At 41.1% G+C, this 14809-nt stretch overlaps 1 protein-coding gene across 1 annotated transcript; it reads right to left on the bottom strand.

Annotated features, from left to right (window-relative positions):
- Positions 1-1021: 1021 nt before the first annotated feature.
- Positions 1022-12089, bottom strand: ASTL (astacin-like metallo-endopeptidase (M12 family)). Its single transcript, XM_009895630.1, has 13 exons — positions 12021-12089; positions 11773-11797; positions 9477-9493; positions 8731-8755; positions 7688-7759; positions 6533-6667; positions 5771-5888; positions 4803-4981; positions 4592-4676; positions 4063-4190; positions 2951-3066; positions 2286-2515; positions 1022-1299 (listed from the first exon to the last, which is right to left on the bottom strand). Exons 1-13 carry the CDS (start codon positions 12087-12089, stop codon positions 1269-1271), a joined length of 1230 nt encoding a protein of 409 aa, XP_009893932.1. The 3' UTR covers positions 1022-1268.
- Positions 12090-14809: the final 2720 nt, after the last annotated feature.

Here is a 14809-nt window from a genome sequence, read left to right as displayed (position 1 = left end):
CCATCAAGAAGTGACTGATTCTTCAACAAATAGCATAAATACAAACAGGGCTTTGAGGAAATTCTTGCAAATTAAGTCTTTTTGATGACTCCTTTAAGAAAAGAAAATAAATTAATAATTTGCCTTTTGCTGCATGAATTTTACTCTGAGATTAAAATTTATTTCCCACTGTTCTTTTCTAGAAATGTATTTCTACAAGAAAAAATCCAAGGTTCCTAGTGTTACAGAGCAAGAACAGGAAAAGCATTTGCTTTTTTCAGACCTAAATGTGCAAGTATTAAATACCCAGGTTAGCCATATATTTGACTATCTGTCTATGCTACAAGAGTAAAATAGCAGGCTGTTTTGTTCTCAGATCTGTTACAGGCTTGCCTTCGTCAAGAGGATGTCCTTTTAAAAGTGTGATTGCAGGCAAAGGCTATGAATTAAACTCTCTAGGAGCTTCACCACTCTTACTGCTCTCTGTCCTCCTTACGAGATCAGAAGAGGAGAGTTTAGTTTCTTGCCTGATGAAAAGTTTCTTACGTGAAGAACTGAAGTTGTGCATGAATTCTGGCAGCGTTATCTAGTTCACCTCTTGTCCTGTGGTAGGCTTAACTCTATCTGTGGACTAAAAATGGCTTGTGGATAAACAAGCCCCCTTAGCTGTGTCCTGCCTACCAGAACTGCACAAGAAAAACTGCAGTAGGGAGTACCAACCCTTTACTGGCAATGGTTTTGTCTTGTCCATGTTTCTCATAATTTAAGGGTATAACAGGATTGTTAAGGGAGATGTCATTTTTGGAAGTTTGAACATTAGGCTGGGAAAAGAGTCTGCGTCTTAGGTGTCTTCATGGTGAAGACTCTGAAGATCAAGTTTGTAGCTGGTCTCTTCAGGCGACCAACTAAACCTATGATGATATCAGTGGTATACCTGCAAGATACCCTTGTGGCTGAATGAAGAGGGCTAAGAAGTAAGACCACATTGATAGTGTGTATGGCTGGAAGAGACTACTGGAAAATAGAAATGGAAACTTTTTTTTTTTTTTACGAAGCTTTTTATTTAATTGTTAAATAGAAAGAGGTAATAACTTAACTGTGCAGAGAAAAGGAGCACGACGGATGTATAGAATTCATACATTTATATGGCTTGGGGAATAAACTTTCTTAGGAAGATGAAAACTTTGATTCTTAATAGAATTAAATTTCATACTGATCCAAGCCAGGAAAGGAGCAAAGTAGGAAACACATAATTTCAATATTCACAGAATAGGTTCTTCTTCATTAAGTCAGTTGTGGATACTAGCTTTTCTTTGGGTCCTCACTGTAAGTGAAATAAGAGAATATTTAGCTTTCAGAGCTCTCTGAACAAACTGTAGTATCTCTAAAATATGTAAATGTTAAACCACATTTTATCTGACAACTAGGATTGTTTTATAGCTGTTGACACATCAGAGCAACATGGGAAGTTTTCTTATTCTTCATTCTGTCCATAGCTACAATGGACAGAAATAGACACTACAGAGACAATGCGAAATTGCTGTTTGGGTTTGGGTATATTCAGTTAAGCTACTGCATTTCAGTGTATTTATGCAAACGCTGTGTGCTTGTTTTTATCCTATGGCAAATACAAGGTCATATGACATAGCTGATCTTTCTTTCATTCTAAGGCAAGCTGCACTACTGTACAGGCTACAGATATGCACATGGGCATTTCTTCATTCCAGCTGATACAGGCTAGCTTGGAAGACTGTGGTCACTTAGTTACATAGTTGTGGCCTTAGTCTTAATTAAATGAGACTGAAGAAAATGAGGTTTAGGTGGATACATTCCAGGGATCCTGACCATAGAAATACAGCCTCTCTTCTTGCCATGGGGTGGGTGACCCGGTTCACTATGGATCTCTCTTGCCCTCTCAACTGTGTGACTAAAAACTGCATCTTTTTCAGAGGAGCAATGTATTTAAATAATGCATGATGATTTATTCTCTTTCTGCTGTGATGGTAACACTAGCAGTAACGTTAAATTGATATTACACTTAATGGCACATGCTTTGGAATGGCATATATCCGAGAGGCAAGGCAAACAGTGAACCACCTGGATCACTGGACCTTGTCTTGAGCGTGGCCTCATCTGCCTGAATAAATAAATGGTATCAGCGTACGACCATTCCATTATGCCAAAAGCAGGGTAGGAAGTGATGGCTCTTGTAGAGAGCAGTTCCTCAAACAATGTTTTTCCTCTGTGAAAAGGAAGGGTGATTTGATGCTGATTGTTTTTCTTTGCCATTCTCCTTGTTCTCAGACTTACCAGAAGTAAAGATGGCTTGAAAACCAGAAGCTGTATCAGCATGATCTGTTACGAATTCTACGAGCATAAGATTACCAGAAGCAACTACATCACTGGGTAACTTTGATCCACAGGTCTTGTCCATTAGAACTGCAGAAGACTTGCTGGATCCATCATAAACTTTAACATAATCACCCTGACAGCCTCTGGTTGTCTGCAGCTCAAAGGCTTGAAAGTGCAGGGAAATCTGTAAGGGAAGAGAAAACCAGCTTTTAATATAGGTGTATGCAACTTCCTTCATGAAGTGTCCTTTAAAACAAACAGAATCTGAGGTGTAGGCAAGCCCGAACTGGAACTGCTCACCCACCCTTGCCTCTCATCCCCTGAAGTTGCAGGGTTCAGGTCTAATGGACCTGTGACTGAATGCTCCCATGCTCAGACTGCTTTGTCTTGATTTTGCAAACTTGAAGCCCAACATATGGAGGTTTTTCAAAACCGTAACTCTGCAATTGTCTTTGCCCATACCTGGCTTAAGGACGTGAAGAAGAAGTAGAGACTAGTTTGAAATCACTCTCATGGAAAAGATATTGTTTGGTGACTGGTAGGCAGGCAAAGCGTAAAACGCCTAACTTAGAAAGAACTAAGTTCAGTCATATCCAAGCCACTATTAACCCGTGATTACCTTTCTGGATCGGGTTCGGATGAGCCAGACGCAGTTGGTGTTATCCGAGTAATTTCTTGGGTAGTTGGCAGATCTCAGTGACCCAGATGCTGCATCGAGAATAGTGCTGCAGCGACCTGAGAAAGACACAAGGTTTGCTTCAGCACCAGGCTTGCAGAAGCTTCCACTCATTTACAATTGCAATCTCCCCAGAATGGACTGGTCTTGATTTTCTGATCTGCCAGCATTCATTTCAGATTACTGGTACGTCTTGATTAAAATGAAGAATCATGTTGTCCTAATTTTCACATAATTCATAAGTATCTGCATCAAAACGGAAAGTAAAGTGATGCTTGGAAAAAGCACTAACTTTTGTTGATTAGCTCACAGTTTAGCAAGGGGTTTCTTTCTGCGCCTCTATAAGGAGTATAAGACATTTAAATTCACTGCAATCGGTGACATTGTTTTCCACTGAGATGGGGAAGTCAAGTGACGTATGATGTCTCTGTAATGCTTAAATTCTAAGCTTAGGAGGAGGACTTGGGCTTTTCTCTGTGCAAGGGGTAATACTTCATTCATCATGTGTTTTACTTTCAGCTGAATAAATTTCTCTGATTGTATGGGAGAATTTCTTCTAGCAGAGGTTAAAATTAAAGAGTTAAAAATACATACAAATTTAGAATGACAGTTTAAACATTTGAAAACTGGAGAAGGCATCATGAAGCTGTTCCCGTTCAGAGAAGTCTAGAACTGTATTGGTTTGAGTCAGGTCTTAAATACAAACTGCAATGAGGAACAGAGATGTCTGGCTCTTTGTGGCTCTCCTGAGCTGTAAGAAACCAAATTACTCCAGTGAAGCATATGACAGCAGTTAGGCCAGTTGCACAGCAGCCACTTATGCCAATAGTGAATGTGTTTGATTTAATTTGGAAGCAAAAAGCATTTTCTCACTAATCACAATGTGCCTCCAGCTTCACCTTTGCATTCTCTCCCAGAGTAACCCTGATGGGTACCACCCATCTAGGAGAATAGTCTCACAGTCTTTGATGAGAAACTGCTGCATCTGCGGTGTGCCCAAATATCTCTGTAAAGGATCTGAGTAGAAAATGAAAGGATGGCTTTGAGATACTTACTGCAATTATAAAGTTTGTTGATTTTGGCCACATCCAAGTTGCTCAGTCCCTGCCTCTGTCCAATATGTACCGATCCATCAGGAACTGGTACAATAGTTGCTTTTCCAGTGGTATTAGTGAATGTGTATCTGGAAAAAAAAAAAAAAAACAAAACCATGAAAAATTATGTTTTTTAAGCAGAATTGCTTCTTTCAGCATTTAGTGGCATGCTTTGGGGGGAGCACAAGAATTGTACACAAGTTGTTGTGACTAATAGTGCTGTTCAAATAGGTTTGATTAAGATGTCCAGCAGTAATCAGAGTCAATCTCAAGATGCCCTAATTTGCTCCCAAGTTCAGCTGTGAATAGCTCCTTAATGGAAAGCTAAAGGATAATGAATTAATCTTAGGGAGTGGCTTGTCTGAACTGTCTCACACTGTTTTTCTCAGAAGGGAAAATGGGGAAACTGATAGTTAGGAGAGTTATTATAGAAACTAATTTTAATGTAAGATTTGACTTCCAACAAAAGCAATGTCATGCTGCTACTTACGGGCCATAGTGCATTACTGAGGAATAGTCATATGGAAGACCCAGGTTATTGGAGTTTTCAAATTTCTTGAAGTCTGGTCTGTCAGCTGTAATATATGATATTGTACTTAGAATATGTCTTGTATCTACTCCCTTTGGGGAAGAAGGAAGAGCTGGGAACAATAGGATATATCTACACCACTTTCTACATTGAGGACTTCAAAGGGACTTACCCGGACTGATGTACTCCCACATGATCTTTACATGTTTATCTCTGTCACTTCGAGAATGTTCATGCAAAAAGCCCAGAGCATGGTCCAGTTCATGTTGAATTATTCCTTTCCACATGCAGCCTCCTTTCATCACAGAGACAGTCTGTCCACCTCCTACTTTCCCATAGTTGGACCAGCAGCTGAGAGAGGCATGGAACGCCAACAGAAGACTTAGGGGATTTTTATTGTCAGGCAGGCAAAGGGACAGTACAGACAACCTTGCTTCACACACGTCTTGTGGGAGTGGAAGGATTCTTTCCTGTCCACTGTGACAGTCAGAGTCTACAGAAGGGCAAAACTGACCACGGCGTAGAAAACAAAAAACTGTATGGTCATCGCTAAAGCTTCCTGGAAGACCTTCATTAGCATGGAGGCTCCTGTATTCTGACTATCTGTACACAGTGACTTTAACTCCCTAGAAGTAACTTTTTTTTTTTTTTTTCCCAAAATATTGAACATTGTATCAGAGCTGGAGCTAAGATGAATAGCACTTTCCAGCTAATGGGTGTTGAACGATTGCCTCATATGCTCTAATTCTGACCTTGACAGCCAACTGTGTGATTCAGAGGACTGTTTATTTCATAAGATGAAATTGGTTTTGCCTGTGCAAATAAGACCTACAGTAATCTGTTATATATTGTTCTTGAGTGTGCATTATACCACACAGAAAACTTGTGCTTAGACAGTCTTTCCACCTTAATGGTGCTTTCCCATGATCTGCATCACTTCAGTGTCTTCCATGAGTCCCTGATGTAACTGCTGAGTCCTTGCACTAGCACGGTATCCAAGGAGGATACTTGGCACTGTGATAAAACATCAAGTTTCTTCTCTAAATCCATTCCTCTTTCCTCTCTAAGGTCACACTCATTCTGAGTGTAAGAACTGAAATACAATGTAGAAATAACTTGTCAATTTATCATTCAACTCACCCATCAGCAGATTTAATGCTGAGGTAGTCACGTTCTGTCTTGCGCTTCACAAAATTGATACACGTCAGTGTTTCAAATTCTGCCATGGCATCATGAATCCCCTTTATGTGGCTCTCCTCTGGAGAAGAAAGGGTTAATTTTGAGGGTTGCACAAGGACAATGGTATGTGCCATTAAAATCTCACATGTCTTCAAAAACAGGGTAAATGAGGGACAGAAACATTATCGTGGGCTTTTTCTTGCTTTTTGTTCAGTAATGAATTTCATTTAAGATATTAATAGCCTGGCACAAGATCCTCTTTATATAGATATTTGTCCAAATGGATTCAGGTGGGAGCCTTTTTTTCTCAACTACTTGTTTTAAATTGTAGTGGTGATTGTTAATGTATCTTCTGATCGGACACGTGGAGACAGCTATGGGAAACTATTTTGCTAATGAAAAGTAGGCCCTCGAAATGACACTGCAATAGGCGCGCACCTTATAAAGGCAGGTATTCTGTCAGGTACCATTAGAAAGGAATGATCATTCTTGTCTCCAAAAGACCAGACCCAAACCATCATGAATGCAAACTTCTCAAGGAAATTTGATCTCTTTTCTTTTTCCTGTTCAGGTCTTTGTAATTTACAATTCATCTGTGCTTGCACGGCACAAATAAATCCTTAGAGTGGCCGCTAGAAGTAGGTTTCTACCTGAAGCTTATTGGACAAAATCCATTTAAAAATTAATAATAATAAAAAAAGAATTATCAAAATTTGCACCCACCATAAGTAGGATCCAAGACATAGGGAACACGAACAATCCCATCGCTGGACTGGGGCCAATTGCAATGGCGACAGTTAATGGCACTGCGTCTCCTTTGTGGAACTATGTCACCTTCTTGCAAGTACTGAGAGCTGTCTGTGGTGAGAGAGAAAGGGTGGAAATATCCGAACCATAGATTGCTGGATGCTTGCTAAGGACATTTGGAAAAGTGTCACTCTCTACTCATCCTCCTATTCTATTTTTCCCTAAGCACCTGCTCCTGGCTAGCATGAGAAATGGACTATTGGGCTAGATGGACATTATCTGCTTCCCTACCTTTGCTGCTGTGTCCTTAGCTAAGAGGAGAGGCGGGAAGATCCAACTCTGTTGGATGGAGTTGAGGCGAGACAGGGAATGACTGAAAGCTGTTGCAATAGAGAGAGGGATGTTGTACTTTGGTACTATTTCATCATCCATCATGTGACACTGAATGAATGGCATCAAATATCTGCCCAGGAAGGGTGCTGGGCAAAGGCAGGAGGTGCCAATAAGGGTACTCAAGAGGGCAAGCAAACCAAAGAGAGAAATGACTGTTGTCCAGAGACAACTGTAGGAATATCTGGTGTCCATTTATACAGACAGTAGTAATGTTTCTTGAATGACTGCTGAAAGGGAAAATGTGAGAAAGAAAAGCTGATAGAATGGGGAATATTTGGAAGAACGAAGGAACAGGAAGTCTGGAGTATGAGCACAGAACTGACCATAGCTTGTCTAGGAGTCTGTACTACAAAGCAATAAGATGACCGAATACAAGCATAGACTGCATTCAAGAAAAAGGCGGTTAAACTGTAAAGCATCCAAATATCCAGGTTCTCTTTTAATGTCCAAAGAATGACAAAGATATTGAGAACTAAAGCTGAAAAAGCTGCCTGGATAGTTCAGTTGCCTTCACAGCTGATATCATCTTCAGTGTTGACACTATAGGTATGAGATGCCATGGGGCTTCAGCAGACCCCACAGTAGCCCCAGGGGCCTGTCTCTGGGCATCTCTTACATGATGGTGTGTAAGATGGGAGAAATATTTGCACAGATACTGGTAAGATATTGTACCTCCCACATCACCCCCAAAAATCAACAAAAAGAGACCCATTATAAGCAGGGCTTTGTCGGCATTACCTTTGTTAACTTTCAGAATTCTGTTAAAAATAACATCTTCTTCAGAGTAAGTCTCTGTAGGCGATGGAGATCCTGCACAAAAATAAAAGAGTATCACTTTCTCATTCCCAGGGAAAATACAAATCCTGATTTTCAACCTGATGAGTTTCCAGGAGCTCACTTAGATTGGATCCTGATTACAGTGATGCATGTAAAACTTACAAAGCCTATTTAGGGACTGGCATTCTGTTCAGTCATGTAGATATTTGCTCAGTGACACAATCCTGTGAATCTCCCAGCTGTGGTTATTTTGGCATTAATCCAGTCCCAAGAGCAATTCTCTTTCAATCTTTCCCTCTCTCTCATTTTTTCTTTTTTTTTTTTTTTTTCTTTTATTTTTTATTTTTTCCCCTAGCCATTGGATTTTCAGACCTGGACCTTTGTAAGTCTGTATTGTCCTTCTCAAGTGGCCAGATGGCAGCATGGCTCCCTTCACGCACTCAGACAGAACAGTTTTCCTTCTGCGTGCATGGTTCACACTCAAACCCCCATCATAAGTCACCAGGAGCAAAAAAGGATGGAGAGCAGTACTGCTGCTTGCTGCTGGACGTGCTGACCTCTTGAAAAACCCTTGAAATCAATGAAATAGGAACTGCATTCCTATTCCATGGGTTGGACCAATGTCCCCAGCATGAGGGACTCCTATGCCTTACAAGCAGAATCAGCCAACTCTGAGCATTATGCAATAAGTCTTGACATAAATAAAAAGCACAAGCGCACGGCCTCTGCACTTTCTGTAACCTTTGGAAGTGACTTAAGTCAGGACATTATCTAAGCAGAGCTATTTTTAGCAAAAGTAACAGCTGAGGTATTTAGCAAGGCCAAGCAATTGGCCAAAACACAGAGACTCTGTTTTGCATGAAATATTATGGTGAGTGCTTTCATTTAAAATTTCTTCCTTAAGATTAATTTGTGTTAAGCTTGTGTTATTTTCTGGGGTAACTGGGTAGCTAACAATCAGTGTGTCCTATCAAATACTTACATTTAGATAGAATAATACATACCATATATATCCTCTTGTGTAGTAACCTGCAAGAATGGTGCATTAGTATTACATCACACTTTATATTATAACATGTATATTAAATAATATAACATGCAAAGGATCAAAAGTCTCCAGGCTACCACTGAAAGTATTTTTCACCAGTGCAGTCTTGAGCTTTTATATGCTGTGCCATGTGTAAAGAAGTACCATGGTGTGGTAGATATTCTTCTTTGATATCTTGGCAAATATGGATATCATAAAGGCAATCAGCATAGAAAACTTGGGATATGCAATTTGAACTGTGGAGTAAGTTTCAGATCTTCCAGCTTTATTTAGGTCCCTGCTAGTAGGAGTACAAGGTTGATGAAATCCCCAATGAAGTCCTCCCAGTATCACCTCACAACACAGAGGCGAAAGACCATTGTACTGCTTCTGTACCACTGCGGGGCTGGCACCCAGCTGTGGGAGTCATGTCTGTAGTAAAACAGATTGCCATGCTTCCCTCGTCTTGTATAAATAAAAAGCGAGTTTGAGTTTTCTCTATAACCCCAGATAAGGCAAAAGCTTCCTGGGATGTGGGCTATATCTGGGCATTGTGGAGCAATACATGGAATAAGGATGGAAACTGCTTAGTCTGTTACACTGTTGATCTGAGAAGACTTTCCTGCACAGATGGACATACAGGTGGAGCACATGAGTCTTGACCTCACTTTCCACAATGCTGAACCCCAAAGTGATCAAAAGAGCTGATTCAGCTGTTCTTACCTCAGTAGGTTCTGTTGCTGCAAAATGCAAGGAAGAAAAAGACAAGCAAATTAGATTCTGAATGCAACTTCGCAATGTTCAATCGCATGGGCCTCCTCAGCCAAGGGAATGCCTTTGCTGGGCGCAGAACAGGGTGCACTAACCCATGCACAGGCACAGAAATTAAATTGATGTTTAGACAAACAACTATGAAAATTCCTAGTAGATCATGCTGAGAGAATAGTGGTCATTTACCATCTAAGAATCAACAAAGCATTTTATCAGCTTCAATGTGGAAAATGACAAAGGAAAGCAGGGACAAAAATATGCTCTGTCGCTCGAGTTCCCTGCAAGAGGTGCAGGCTAACCAGCTCAACAATCCTCTCTGGTTTCACAGTGTCAAAGAGTAAAGTTATAAAATGGGATGAAGGCTGTAATTTGGCATGGGGCAAATAATCTCAGTTTCAGCATGTACCTGACAGCAGCTTGGAACCATTCTGAGTCCTAAGGTGTTTTCCTAGTGTCGCGTCTTTTGATTTCTACCAAATGTCAGTTTCTAGTACAAACATAGAAGTGAAAATCCCATCTGATACATAAATTTCTGAGCAGAAACTATATTCATTGCTATAATACCATAAAAGTTTAGAAATTGCAAGGGCCTCCAGAGGTCATCCAGTTTGTCTGCTTTCCCTAAGGCAGAAACAGTTTTATCTATGTTGTTCCTGACCACAGTTTGTTTGACCTGTTCTTAAGTATGATGGATATGCTGCAAGCCTTTGTGGCAATCTCTTTCAGTTTGCCAATAATTGCACTCTTCCTTGTCAAAATAGAAAGGCGTTATTTATTTATTTTTTAATCCAACAGTGACACAGAGAACACTTATGCAAATAGGTCTTATTTCTAAGCCTATCCATGTTCCTTATCTTTTTGACAATGTGTTTTCAATAGAAGATGTGCCAAGCTCTGTCACACTTTGCAGCACCTCTCCCTTTTTACGGTGGTTATCACCCAAACATACTGAGGGGACTTCTTCCTATTCAAAATCTACCTAGAACCTGCAACAGAATTGCTTTTAATGAGCCAAAAAGGCTTCAGTCTGTCTTTCCAGACTGTTACTTTGGTTACATGGCAGGGGAAGTCCACTGTAATGATGTTAGTTTATAATAGAAAATTCAGTCTGTTCCCACCAGCTACATCAGAGAGATCCATGGCATCTAAAACAATTCTGCAGGGAAGCACATTTTCTTAGATGCGTTGACCGGATTCAGAATTCATGCACCCAAGAGGCACTAGATTAATTGACTAGTCAAAGTCAGTGGAAATCAGGCTGCAGGTTCCTAGGCACATAAAGCCTGCAACCCCCTTTTAAAACCCAAATGAGACATCACAGAAGGCATCTGCCTTGTCATTGATCAAATGAACATCTGGTGTGATACAGCTTTCAAAGTGATAGAGTTCACTTTTTCCCTGCACTGCAAATATTGAAAGATGTCTCAAAAGGCACAAAAAGCAGTAACAATGGTAAATTAAAACTCATTATATGTGTCTGTCCCAGTAACCCTGCAACTTTGAGTCTCAGCAACTGACTACTTTGAACTTGAGCAAGCACGTCCCTCAGCCGGCTCTAAATATACTGAGCAGTAATTTTACAACATCCATTTGCTTCCATGCCATAAATGACAGCTCAAAAGAAGAATTGGTCAGTTTTCATTAGCCACTTAACTTGCTCTGACTCTGTCAAGCAAATTTTTCCAAGGCCTCTTCCTCTCACACAACACATCGCATCACCCCCAACCCGGCAGTTTCTCGCTGTAGTTAAGTCTACCTACAGATTTACTTCCATTGACTTTCTCTGGAGATCTGCAATTACCTCCTTCTATTTTGTGAATTAACAAAAGCTGTTCAGCTAAGCTTGTACTATTTGTTTTCTACCCCAGCACAATGCAAAGCTTTCTCTGACTCCCTTTCTCTTACTTTTGCACCAAGGTAGGCAAGGAGGCAAATGAGTAGCAGTCTTTTTGTAACACTCAGCTTAATGGAAAGGTATCAAAATGTCTTATTAAAATTTTATCTTCAAGCCTGTGAAAGCACGTCTAAATTAACCTAACAAGCCATACCCCAAAATTATGTGTAAAGCACATCTGTGTGAAAACACATCTGCACTCAGCCCAATAACAAATTGGGAAACATGGCCTTAGTAAAAAGAGCCAGTGCTTTCACCTGCTTTAAAGCTAAGTCACTCACACACCAACAAAATGTATGATATACAGTCAGGAATTAACAGTTGTCTTTAAAATACAGTATAAATCCTACTTACTTGTTGTGCTGTTTTCATAGTTCTCCTGCAAAACCAATAGGTAAAAGGCATTATTCTTCCATAGCTCATAAATGCAGCAACAAAATCAGGCCATAGGGAGGAACCAAATCATTAGATTGGCTTTATATATTATTATGTTACTAATATTTTTCTTGCAGGAAATTTATCAAAATCGGTCTCCACAGCTTCACTCCAGGAAGAACAGGTGAATTAGAAGACGGAGCAGGGTTGCATGGAACTGCTCTCACCTGAATAGGGAAGGCCAGGGTAGCGTGAAGCAGAAATGCAGTGAAGACTAGGAACATCTTCAGATCCATTCTCCAGACCGGTGCGTGTCCTTATCTGTGCCGGTCCAGGAGTGCTGCCGCTAGATATACCAGCAGAGCCTGCTCTGCCAGGGCTGAAAAATCCTGCACCAGCCAATGGGGACCCGAGCAGGAAACAAACTTCTTTTCCAGCCTCAACAGCCGGTTTAGCCCCTGGGCATCTCCCGGTGCTGTGCTATTGCTGTCGCTGTGATCTATAGCATCCCTTGTCTTCATGCTGTCATTCATGCCCCTCTCTAGAGCTGGATCAGCCTCATGCTTGTGCTGCCATGCGCTTCCTCTGTTTCTTGGAGGATCTTTCCATAAGCGTTCAGTTTGACTTATACCACCTACAAAGCCCTTGTTCCTGGATAACTTTCCAGAGTACTTCATTGTTGGCATTTCAGATGGTAGGTGGTTTTTTTTCTTTATGTCACAGAAAGCACAGAAGGCCATGACAGTATCGTGTTGCTTTGGAACATACAACACATCACTACACAGTGAGGTTATGTTTGTGTCTTCCCTGAGAAGATATCCTTCATTTTCTCAGCTTATGTTCCTGTAAGTAGAATTTTTGTTTCCTCCTCTGTGTTTCCTGATGTTTCACAACATCAGGAACATTTCCTGTGTTCCGTGATTTCTGGCAGTCTAACAGTTACAGGTGCCCTCATAAGCTTTGTGACCAGCAGTGAGAGAGGGGAATAAAAGACAGCAGCACCACTTACTCACTTTGAGGATGATTAACAGATCTGCTGCTTGCTGGAGTGCACTTGTCCAGAAGTGGGCGTAGGTTGCAGTGAGCAGACCTCGCAAGAAATGCTTGTAGGAGGTAAACCAGCAACCCCTGAGCCTCTTGTCGCAGCAACCTCTTGTTGCAACTTCTTCTCACAGCCAAGGTCTGCTGGGTGAACCATTTGCTGATGAAGGTGCTGTAGCTGGGGGATTGTCTGGTCTCTGATACACACTTGTTTTGTGTCAGAGTACATTTTCTGTGCATGGAGAAGGAAACTGAATTGTAGAATGTACAGATTCTGTCTCTGGATGATGCCAGTGCTCAGGTATCCTCACAGTAATTTTTAAACCCACTCACACTCTTATTCCTTCCTTCTGTATTGAATAAGATGTTCTACAAGCTATCCATGTTGGTGAATTAATCAAGAAGCAGCAGAGGGCTTTCCACCTATTTGTCTCCAAGTCATACCCGGTCAAGGCTAGGAGTTACATGGAAATACAATCTGAATTCCATTGGTGGGGATTAGTCTTCATTTTAGTGGAGAAAAGTTCACAGGTACACACTGCTGACTATTTTAGGAGGGTCTGGACTGACGAAGTCCAGGGATACACTTTCATTTCCCCCACAGGGAGGCAGCATAGGGGAATACTGCTTTTCCCTTTCTGTCCCTGCACCCTGGCTGAAGTAAGGTATGCCCTAGGCACCAGCTAGCAAAAAGCAGGGTAGCACATGGTCCTTGTGGCCATGCAAGAACAAACATCAAGCAGGCATTGCAGGCATGCTAATCCTGCTGACACAGGCAGTTTATGTGTCCTCTGCATGCATAAATGTTTGCACTAAGCAATGCTAAGGGCTTTTCTTCGTATTTGTGTTTCATAGGGATGAAAATCTTCCTTGTATTGAAGCAAAGTTGTGCAGCTCTGGTCTGCAGTCCTAGAATGGTTCTCCAGTTTTCTCACTCAATACAAGGGCAAAAGAAATGTCCGTGATGCCAGACGCCTTGGTATGCCAGAACCATACCAAAAAGACACTGCAGAACGGGGCTTGCATATAATCTGCTTCCATTAGTGTTTAGGGGAAAAAAAGGAAAGGTCAGACCGCTTTCAGGGAAAACCAGTCCAGGAGCAAAAGGAGGGATCAGAGATAATGAGGGAATAAAACAAAGTTAAAAAGCAAGTTAGGAAGGTTGGTGACCTTAGCATCTTTGTAACATGTTTTAGGGAAAATACTGCAGCCTCCGGAGTGACTGATTAACTGCTTGTGCTCAGGAAAGAGCGAGGGAGCAGGGCTGGCAAAAAGGATGCCACACATTTTATGCTGGACACACTAATATGCTGACATATTAAGCAGTTCATCAGACAGATTGCTGCATGCCACTTTTTCTGTATGCTAACACTAATGATGGCAGGGGAGATTGCTGTTACGATCAAGAATGTGGCTGTAAATGCTACAACTGGCTAAGTACGCATGACAGAGCGAAGCGGAGTGCTGACACTCATGCCTGCTGCCTGTCCTGAAGATCCCATCAGCTTTGGTTTGTGCCTGACATTTAGATTCAATATTTGGTTATTTTCCTAAGTGTGGTGTTCATGGGGGAAGAATTATCAGCAGTCCTGTTTTCCCTAATCAAAACAAAAAAAAAAAACAACCACCTTTTTTTTTGAGATATTACAAAAATAGGACATAGTTTTACTAGATGCAGTAAGGTTGGTACCTCTAGCAGAAAAAGTGGCACAGAAATTGTCTTGAACCTTTAGGAACCAAACTAGGGCTTAGCAAAGAGAAGCTGTCTTTGCTTGTATACAAGAAAAGCATGTGGGAAATTTTGTCAGACCTGAGTTCCTCTGTGTGTATATCCCAGTTTCTGGTGGACAGCAGGGACCACACAGATTTTGCAGATGTGAACAATGATTGGCAGGAGTCCAAAAACAACAACAAAATGTCAGGAATTACTTGGACAGTGTCATAGTTTGCAAGAAGTCTTGTCAGTAAAATGAGC

Source organism: Charadrius vociferus, unplaced genomic scaffold (genome assembly GCF_000708025.1).
Source record: "Charadrius vociferus isolate BGI_N301 unplaced genomic scaffold, ASM70802v2 scaffold111, whole genome shotgun sequence".
Classification (NCBI taxonomy): domain Eukaryota; kingdom Metazoa; phylum Chordata; class Aves; order Charadriiformes; family Charadriidae; genus Charadrius; species Charadrius vociferus.
This window is presented reverse-complemented; position numbering and strand designations above follow the sequence as displayed.